The sequence below is a fragment of the Panicum virgatum genome, chromosome 1K (genome assembly GCF_016808335.1).
Source record: "Panicum virgatum strain AP13 chromosome 1K, P.virgatum_v5, whole genome shotgun sequence".
NCBI lineage: Eukaryota > Viridiplantae > Streptophyta > Magnoliopsida > Poales > Poaceae > Panicum > Panicum virgatum.
Genome location: NC_053136.1, coordinates 29,274,495 through 29,285,175, shown reverse-complemented (window position 1 = coordinate 29,285,175; position 10,681 = coordinate 29,274,495). Strand labels below are relative to the sequence as shown.

The 10,681-nt window shown below is 40.4% G+C and overlaps 1 protein-coding gene across 2 annotated transcripts; it reads left to right on the top strand.

The window, feature by feature from the left end:
* Nucleotides 1-1,895: 1,895 nt before the first annotated feature.
* Nucleotides 1,896-10,349, top strand: LOC120701824 (polyadenylate-binding protein-interacting protein 4-like). 2 transcript variants are annotated; one of them, XM_039985641.1, is made up of 15 exons: nucleotides 1,896-2,165; nucleotides 3,593-3,742; nucleotides 3,821-3,973; nucleotides 4,096-4,226; nucleotides 4,443-4,627; nucleotides 5,129-5,306; nucleotides 5,441-5,632; nucleotides 6,012-6,136; nucleotides 7,783-7,852; nucleotides 7,932-7,968; nucleotides 8,338-8,609; nucleotides 8,872-9,018; nucleotides 9,298-9,387; nucleotides 9,782-9,835; nucleotides 9,935-10,349. In XM_039985641.1, the coding sequence occupies exons 2-15, from the start codon at nucleotides 3,595-3,597 to the stop codon at nucleotides 9,965-9,967; spliced, it is 1,815 nt and encodes a 604-aa protein (XP_039841575.1). In that variant the 5' UTR covers nucleotides 1,896-2,165; nucleotides 3,593-3,594; the 3' UTR covers nucleotides 9,968-10,349. The 2 variants fall into 2 exon arrangements, with proteins under 2 accessions (XP_039841575.1, XP_039841578.1); XM_039985644.1 differs by having other exon boundaries at nucleotides 1,897-2,165; nucleotides 7,935-7,968.
* The last annotated feature ends 332 nt before the right edge of the window (nucleotides 10,350-10,681 follow it).

The following is a 10,681-nucleotide window of genomic DNA, read 5'->3' as shown; positions in this document are numbered from 1 at the left end:
AAATGTCATGAAACCACAGATGGAACAACCCCTACAATGCAAGATTTCAATTTTGGTGTTTCCTATGTGCTTATTACATTTATTGCATTTAATTGTAAGACATATAATGACTTGGAAACAGTGTATGTGGGGTTTCATCTAGATGAAACTCCTTCCATCTCTCTCTTCTTTAAATCATTGCCATGTCATCCAAATTGTTTATGAGCCCGTTTAGTTACCAAAAATTTTCACCCCCTTGAACACATGTATGAAACACTAAATGTAATTAAATAACAAAACTAATTACACAGTTTGGATGTACATGACGAGACGAATCTTTTGATCCTAATTAGTGCATGGTTAGCCATAAGTGCTACAGTAACCCACATGTGCTAATGCTGCGGTCAAAGGTCTCAAAAGATTCGTCTCGCGGTTTCCAAGTGAGTTCTGAAATTAGTTTTTTAATTAGTGTTTGAAAAGCCCTCCCGACATCTGGTCAAACATTGACGTGACACCCAAAAATTTTCTTGTTTGGGAACTAAACGCCCCCTATGTGGCACCCTATTTTAATGTGCATGAAACATCATGAAACTTTTCATTGGGACTTGCCTAAAAAACCACACTACTAACTCCTTGAGGTAGCCACTGCTCGCAACAAAACTCCTATTATAAGATCCATTCTTACCACTTGGTCTACCTCCGTGTTAAATTGTTCTCATTGTCATACCATAACAAAAGGTTTAATGCAGATTAGGCCAAAACCTACAGGGAGGCAAGCAAGGATTATTTCGAATATACTAGAATCATGCATTCCCTTGAGAGAACAAGCCAGCTTGAAATTGAATCAAGTCACTAGCTTCGGATACTTCTACAAATCTAATTTTGTTTGCATATATTGAGATGTTATTCGCACATATCTACAATCGATCTCTGTTCTTGCCTTTCTCTTTGTTTGCAAGGATGCACAACTTGGATTTCTCAATGTGTTCAACCAAACATCTGTTGAAATTCACTTCCAAATTCCATTCCAGCAAATTTCTCACCAATCTTGTTTTGGAACCTCATTTTCATTCTGGCCCGGGTATGGGCCTCATTTTATATGGCAAACTAGGGAGACCGTAAGGTTCTCCTATCTTATCCTTGCCATTTTTTACATTTTACCAATTTAAATATAATATTTAACAATAATTTGTGTTCAACATAACCCTAACTCTTTTGATCACGCCATGATGTGCGAGGGGACTAATGGACTATCATGTTAAGGTCTATGCTGCAACAACCGCAATTCACACGCCATGGCACGCCAAGAGGTTAGATGTTACAAACTTAGTCGACAAGAAGAGACTGATATTACAATATTAGATTTAATGGAGGTTTGTATGTGGCCCCTATCTTTCTTTCCCTCCATTGACTCGTAGTCATGTTGCTCCTGCAATGTGTGGTGTGGGGATACTGCTAGAAGAAACATGTTGAAATCTTGTGAGCAAGAACCGGCGCAAAGCTGCAAAGGAGCTGAGTCTTTTTTTTTCTTTCCTTGAGCTTGGAGCTATAATAGTTGTTTTTCAATTGGGTAACTTTTGGTTGTTGGCGAAAAGGAAATGGAGGTTTGTAGGAAAGGAAGAAAATGAATGGAAAAGGAGGTGAAATTGTGTGTGTGACCCCCCCCCCCGGGTGCACGTACCACGTTACCCACGCAGCCGTGGGCCCGGACGCGTAGCTCCGCTTACTACGGCAGGTGCGCGTCGAGCCGAAGACCCCCGCGCGACTTGGCAGCGCGCGCGAGAGCAGGAGCAAAGCAAAGGGAGAGCGGCGCGGCGTGGCCACGCGGCGTACCCGCGGACCCGCCCGTCCGCCCGCAGAGCCCGAGCCCGAGCCCAGAAAGGTAAAAACAACACCTCACGGCTCCCGCTGTCGCATCGCACGGACCACCCCGATTCATTCGGCCTTCCCCTTCCGCCTCCCGACCGCGGCTGCTGCGGCGACCCAACCCGACCCCACCTCCCGCCGCCGCCGCCCTCCGCGCCCTCGCCGAGCAGAGCTAGGGTCCCGGCGGCCGCGAGCTCTCAGCGCCGCCATCTCCGTCCACGCGTCCGAGCGCTACCGGAGGCTGTCGCGTCCCCGGCTCCTCCGCCCGTCCCCGGCGGCGATCCGGCCGGCCCCAGAACCCTAGGGTTCTGCCGCAGCAGGTAGCTGACCCTCCCTCGCACGGGGCCTCCCTCTCGCCTCCTCCCCGCTCCTTCTGTCAGATCAGGATTCGGGACGGGCGGCGCGCGGGCCCGCGCTTGGTCGTGCGCTGGAGATCGTAGACCTAAGGGCGGTGGATTAGATCTGTGGGATTGGGGGCGCGTGGGCTCTGGGAAAGCTCGGGGGCAACCGTTGCTGGGGTCGGATTTTGTTTGTACTCACTTCTGCGATCCAGATTTTTTGTGCCAATGTGATGGCCTAGCCTTTGAGCTAGTTATTTTTTTCCTTTGCTGGGTAGGAAACAATTGTAATGTAGCTTTGTGGGAGTTGTCTCTGTGGACGCTTTGCTGCTAATCCAGCTGCAGTTTAGCTCCAGCTAGCATGACATGGGCAGTGCAATCCATTGCAAAATATTCAATATATGATGTTGCATCTAGCCAATCATATTCTGTTTCCAGTAATCGACTTTTTGTTGTTGGGATGCTGTTGCTTGTGTTGAGATGGTGTTGCATCTAGCCAATTCAGTAATCATGACGGTCCCAGAGACCCAGACTCAATCAGTTTTAACATCTTAAACACAATCTCCAATTGCACACTCTGAATGGAACTGTGGAAGTATACCATGATGACTTAGACCACATGAAACAACCTCCTGCAAATTTGCTTGTTAATATGTAATCTCTATATGTTCATTGATGCAGCACACTTTTTTCTTGAAAGATAATTGAAGCTTGCAGTAATTCATTTCGGAATGGTGTATTTGTATGCGTAATGTAGCAAACTGGATTCACAATCGTTTACATACATCGCATTGTAGAACTTCATTGTTCCATTCCCTGTTTTAAAAAACGTTTTAAAACTACGTTTAATCTTGATTAAATTGTAAACTTTGGCCTAGCGTTGCGTTTAATCACAGTGTCGTTTAATCACAAAAGACGTTTAATCTACGTTTAATCACAAAAAACTCTAAACCATAGGCTAGCGTTCACCTAGCGTCTAGCGTTTTTTAAAACCTTGGTTCCATTGCTACCTTTGCCCAAATGCCATTGCAAGTCCTAGTTTGGTTGTGTGCTAAATGAGTTATGTGCAATCTGATTGTCCAGCTAGCACTTTTTTCCATAGTTTTTCTGCTTCTTATTAGCTTTATAAGGTTGATAATGCTGTTTCTGATCAAGGTGCCTCCATGGCAGACTTTTTATAGAGTGATGGAAATCTTTATAGGTAATGAACCACACAAACAGATCTTACACAGCCATTTACCTAGGATATGCTTAACGTAAACATGTAACCGTAATATCATAATATGATGACCAGCTTCTAAATACTTGTTCTTCAATCAGTTTGTCGCTAGTAATCGTGCAATTTGTGTCTGGTGTGGTGTATGCACAGCTTTCTTATTATCTCAACATTAATTGAGTTTCTTATACAGGAATGATGAGTCATCAACAGCAAATGGCCCCTCCGAGCAGGGGTTCTGTGAATGGTTTGCCCCATCGAAAGCTGGACAGGGAGAGTAGCGGGAAACATGACAATAAAACAAATTTGATGAGATCATCATCTGGTGGTCTTGGTGGTGCAGGTGAATATCACACCTCATATTAAATGCTTTAATACTTCAAAATTCAAGTTCTATTGCTGATAATCTTTTTTGTTTAAGAAAATGGCATCAAACTAGGGCATACAAGCCATTCGAGGGATCGGCTAGTCTATGTTCTAACGCAACTTGTTGGGCATCACGTGGACGTGCATGTGAAAAATGGCTCTATAATCTCTGGAATTTTTCATGCAACAAACTCTGACAAAGACTTTGGTACACCTCTCTCTTTATCTTTTCCGGCTTTCAAGAATCCTTTTTAGCTTTCTATTAGGATTCTCATTCCTTAATTGTATTGTCATATTCGCTCGATACTTAGCTTGAAGCTTCTCCTACAGGAGTTGTCTTAAAAATGGCTCAGGTCATAAAGGATAGTTCTGCCAGAGGACAAAGATATGCTGCTGATGTTGTAAAGAAGCCTGAGACTATGATAATACCAGCAAGAGAGCTTGTACAAGTTTTTGCCAAGGTTTCTTTTTCTTTTTTATTTTATGGTCTATGGTTTGCAAATTTTTCACTTGTTCCCTCCATCATTATTATTTGTTTGATTTCTGTGGGTACCTTTGTTTCAACATTGGTTGAATTGACAAGGTGTCATAAATTAGTATTCTAGATGTCATGGATTAGTATTCTGTTTCTCTGTCAGTAGTTTATTATGTTGTGACTATCTATTATCAATTATCAGGATGTAGCACTTGGTGGTGATGAGCTGCCAAAAGGTCCTGGCCATGACAAAAGGAAAGACTTACTGATTGATTCTGCTATTTCTCGCACTCATTATCTTGAAGAGAGAGAACTTGAGCGGTGGGCGCCGGATGAAGGAGATTCAGAGTGTATCGAACTCGAAAAATATGACAGAAAAGGGAATAGGTATCTATTGTGCTGAACCGAATTTAAGCATTTTTCTTTTTCTTGCATTAGTTGCAACAACCAATCTGCTTAACTGATCAAGATTTATGTCTTGTCGTGTCAATTGCTTTATCAGCTTCTGTTAATTGTTTAATGCTGATCCATTGTATAATTAGATCAATAACACAGTAGAGAGCCAAGTGTGACACGTTAAACAATGGAAAAAAACAGACTGTATAAATAATAATATTGATCAGCAATATGTGACTGGCCATTGTGACACTGTTGCACTTTTCTTTTATAGTAGCGCCCTAATCATATGTTCTCATCAGTTTATGTTTTGGATGGAAATATTGCTGGAACATGTCTGGCTTCACTGTAACATGCACAAAACTATGAATGAAGAAACAATGTTTTAGGGAATGAATGGTTCATAATCCTGTATTCTGGTATTGATATATTTTGTTATGTGCTTTGGTTGTACAAGTCTGCATGATAATTATAGCAATCATATGTTTGTAGGAGCTGGGACCAGTTTGAAACCAATGCAGCTTTGTTTGGGGTAAAGAGTACTTTCAATGAAGAAATTTATACCACAAAGCTTGAGAGAGGTCCTCATATGAGAGAACTTGAAAAGCATGCTTCAAGAATAGCTAGAGAAATAGAGGGAGAAGATACCAAAGATATTCATCTTGCAGAGGTAAGCCTAGACATATCTGTTTTCGGTCCCACTCTTGCAAGTATCAATATTAGTGAAGACTGAAGTGCATGAAATATATTATGCAAGCAGATACTTCTTAGCAAACATCTTAAGTATTGAGATTACATCTGCAGGAAAGGGGCTTATTCCTGGGTGATGACTTGGACCATGATGAAGAGATAAAATATTCAGCAGTGCGTAGAGACGCTGATAACAGCAAATACAAGACATTTACAAATGTCCCAAGCAGTACACGTCATGTTGATTCATTTAACAGGACAGCCAACATTGATCCCAAGGATTCACTGGCATCTTCATCAACAATGGTACAATTACTTTATACTAATGTCGCTAATTAAGTGCGTTTTTAGATGTTTGGCAGTCTCTATTGTACACTTTTGCTGGTTAATTTAATTTTTACAGCAAGTTTGACTGCATGCATTCTCAAAAAGCTGGGGTGTAGGAGTATAAGAGTCTGTCTTTTTACATGTTTCTTTTTAGCCATAAGTTTGGGAAGTGTTTGTCTTTTGTTCAGTTGCTGCATTGTAGGATATTTCATTCTAGAGGATCTTTCAAGCCAAATCACGATTTTGTTTCTAGATTATGACCTATAGACACACTATATACATAAACAATAGCTATTGTAATGCAATATTTCAAAGCATGACATGTACAATTTTCTTAGTTTGTATTTTTGATCTGCAGGATGAAGAATCATCTTCCTACATATTTGATGATACTGATTCATATGCCAATATCCAAACCAATAATGTTAGCCAGCCAACATCTGACGACCCATCAAATAAGCCCTTTTCCATTGACGAAAGCAGGTAAAGAATCCTCTTCATCTTCATGAGCCTTCAATTTATGAGCATATAAATTGCATGGAGGATCTATATATAGTAGTTATTTTTCAAGGCAGTCCCAATGAGTTCATGTTATCTTTTACATAACTCCCACGATAAGGTTTCTTTTTATGGTGTAACCTCAATTACATCAAAATGTTGATCTTTAGGTGTTCTGTTCTATCTCCTCATCTCCACCCATGTCACAGTCCTGGTACCTACCCTTCTGATAAAATAGATTCATTAGCTTGATAAGCTTCTCATGCTCATATGAGCAACGATTACACAAATGTGTGTCATGAACCGTAATTAAAGTATATTGAAGCATGTGTTGTCATTGCAAGTAATTCAAGTAGTATAAAAGACAACACTGTTTTAGATCAGCAGATGTTTCCTGGTAGGAACTGGGGTTCCGCTATGCAAGGCGTATGCAGCGAGGAAGAAGAACGATGAGCGAGAGCGAGAGAGAGAGAGGGGCCGGCTAGGGCTTCGAGAGAAGCCGGCAACAAAATAATTGTTGCAGCTTGATTTTCTGATAACCAAATGTTTACAATTTATATAAGTCTCTAGGGTTTTCCTCTAAAAGGCTAATAATCTATGGGCCCTGGGCCCCTACTGACCGTGGCCCACTAACCACTTGACCGGCGCCTCTTGTAGGTAATGCCGGTCATAACATTTCCACTGTTGGGGATGGGAGCACGGAGCACTCTACTAAGAAACATTAAGCAGGACATAGAACAGAATGGGGTATCTTTAGAAATAGAAGAATGCTGGTTCATTTACTGAACATTTGGTTGGCCAAATCACATTGATAGGGTAAAAAACAATTTCAGTCCTTACCCATTGGCACACATGCCATTGACTTAGCATTTTTAAATCTTCCTTACATGCTGGACGTCTCAGAATTTTAACTTGCTACAAATCACAACTGATGGTGGGTGAGTGGATATCTTGCTGCTGACTGCCGTGATTTTTAACTTTGACATCAGACAAATCTTGGAACTCTGGACAACACTAGAATACAGTTAAACTCTTAATCATATAATAACTCGGTTAACTCACTTCATTCATTGTCTCAACTAGTGAACTCTTTACCATAATTCAAATTGTCATCCTCAAGTGTAAATGTTATTTGGCATATAATTGCTATGCTCATTGTAAATGTTCCTGCCCTATCCCCATGTATCATTGTGCATGTTTTCCCAAAATTCTATTCATCTGAAAGCTTTGTTGTTGTTCAAATTGAATGGTGTGTACGTATTTTTCATGATTCCGCTCTATAATTTTTGGCCAACAATTGGACTTGTAAATGGGTTTAGTGATACAAATATGGAACTATTAGAATTCATTCCTATTGTCTTTTTTTTTGCGACTTAATTCATTCCTATTGTCATGATACATAAGAGAGTTGTGATTGAACCTTAACTTAGAAGATTATAAAATGTAGATCTTGTCTTGTAAAACAGAAGCATTCCAGTGTTAACTGGTTATCCTTGACATGTTTTCCAAGCAGACACTTTAATAGTTGCTATGGTAACATGCTGTCTTGGACTGTCCTAATAAGAACATGTTAGGACAGATTACAACATAGTTGATTCATACAGCAAATTTGACATTGTTGTGAGCCTTAGGTTGGACAAGAAGCTAAGCAAAGATGGTAATGACAACTTGGATAAAAGAAAGTTGCAACCTGAGAATACTGTAAGTTTATGCTACTGTGTTAAAAATAAATATGAAAACTTTTCTTTACATATCTGAGCAGAACCTGTTTTGTTTTTAGCAGTTATCTGGTGGTGGCAGACCGCTTATTTCTGAAGGTGAGTGGTAATGCATCGATTGGAATTTTTCTATACTTGTAGCTTGCTGATTTCTTCTTCTTTTTGTTTTGTTTTTGTTTTTTTTTTGCTTGTTGTTGTTGTTTTGCTTTTAGCTATTACTTAATGTATGAAGATAAGTTTTAAATGAGTGGTTCCATCTAGTTACATTACATTCACAAAGGTGCAACTGTTACTGTGGATTTCCGCACCCCATGAGCAAATTCAACATGTTCAGTGTTCCAAAATTTGAGCAAAAGAAAAATCATGACTGGTGCTGTTCATCCTTTGCTTTGTTCTTTCTGTTATTCTGACTTCTATAAACTGTATCCAAGTTCAACAGCATACATTATGATGCTCAACTATTTGCAGGGCTGGATGGACCACCTTCAAGTTCACATGCATATGAACCCTCATCTTCTGGTCAAGGATTCAAATCTCCAGAAACCCCGGATTCAACAGTATCTGTCAAACATCCTTCTGCAGTGGAACCTGTTACTTCCTCTCAAAGACCTGGTAGTTCGACGTCTTCGACGTCAGAGCGCATTGCTGCAAACTCGGTGGCGAGCGCTCCTGGCTTGTCGCCAAGCTCTTCAATAGGATCTCTTACCTCAGAAAAGTCAACTCTGAACCCAAATGCTAAGGTCTGGCTGACAATAAAGTTGCTTATATATCCCATCCGGTCACATTTCGTGCTGAATCTGCTAACATCAATCTTAAGTTGCAAACTGCCTAACTTCTATATATTGGATATCAAAATTTAAAAGTTTGACCGTAGGATCTAAACAATATGTATTTATGATCTGACATAGTATAATCAGGAACTGCATTGAGACTGATGAGCATCTCTCCATTTAGCTTCTTTTGGCAAATTATCAGCAACAATGATAGTTGTTTTTTAATCAGGAATTCAAGCTAAATCCTAATGCCAAGAGCTTCACTCCATCAGCATCTCTGAGGCCACCACCTCCTCCAGCATCTGATGCATCATACTACTATCCCAATAACATGCCGACCGCACCACTTGGACCTGGTCTACCAGTGGGCATGGGGGTGAGCATTTTAGTACTTTTTCCATCATAATAGTAATATTATCGTAATGGTGGTTTACATACGAATCATTTTCCCTGAAACACTGACTTTGGATCTCTTGTTTTTCTGGATGGACCTCACTGATGATATATTTCTACTGTTTTATTGTTCTTGAACATTAATGAAGTGCTAACTATTTTGAGTAGTAGTTCTTTTCAGAGGGTTGTATTTAATATGTTGACTTTATGTTCAAATGAGTAATACATTGTAGTCACTTCATTTGTTTAAATTAAATTACAGTTCCCTCCAGCATATGGTGGCCAGCCTGTCATGTATAATACTCAACCTGGAACACCACCCCAGGGTTACATGCATCCTGCGGGGCCGCAGGTGAGGAAGCTTCACCTGCAATCAAGCTAACTTCATGTTTTCAGTTTGTTAGCATCCCTTGATATATCATGTCTTGGGCAAATCTATAGAACTGCCATGATTGATGTTATGCACCCCTGACCCCCCCCCCCCCCCCCCCCCAACTCCCACCCCCCAAGTTTTTTAATATAGTCCCTTCAATTCTCTTGGATGTATTATCAACACAGTGCTGGTATATGGTATCTCATGTAGGGCTGACCAAATGAAGCGGATTTAAAAATATGCTGTATGCAAACTGTTTTATGATTAACTTTTGCCATTTATTGTTCATTATACTTAAATGAAGCACCTTCTGTCTAATTTGTGTTGCTTTGTCAATTTACTGTTTGGCTAAGTCGACTTACTTTGTGGGCAGTATGGACAGCAGATGATGATGGGACAGACTCGTCCTGTTTATTATTATGCACCTGTAAGCTATTAACTTCTCTTTCATCTGCGCTTGCACACGAGATAAGCCTACACTAGTCAGATCCCCTTAATTGTTTGTGTTTGAAATATGTTTTTGCAGGAGATGCAACAATACAGAGGAAGAAACTTCTAAAGCATACTATTTTGAACTGCTGCTGGATTAAAGTCGCAGCAACCCCCACTGATGGGATTATAACCAGGCAAAAACCGCTATTAGAATGGAAAGAACTGGTGATGATCTCACTCCGACTTGTGTGCTGCTTGGATTGCTTTGACAAAAGGCTCATCATTGCTCCTTACCTGTGCTCAACTCCGGAGGAAGTTCATTATTTTTGTCAGACTTTTGATGTAAATTAAATTGCGGGTCATCTGTTGGACCCTGAAATGAAATTCATAAATGCGTGAGTTTGTCCCATTGTAATATTTATTTATGCGTTGTGTTCCTTCAGCTTGTTCTGATGTAAGATTTGGAAGGAATTATCAGTTAAAGGGGATTAAACTGCAAACTTGATATCTGCCCGTTTGATGGATTCTGATCTGCTGCATGGATGCCTTGCCTTGCAGATAGTTGCAGAGTCGTGCGTGACGCATTTCACTTTTTGGTTGCGGGTATGGTTTTTTTTTCAGAAGCCAGGCTTAAGCCTATTTTGAGTAAATTTTATAAGGTGATGTAGGTGGGCTAATCGAAGGGTTGTATTATATTTGTGCTGAGTTAGAGGGAGGAGAGAGGAGAAATATTATATTTATGCCGAGTTAGAGGGAGGAGAGAGGAGAAACTTGCTGCAAGTTTATAATCCCCTCATAGCTGACTGTAACAATGACTAATAAACTGTGACTTTAATAAATT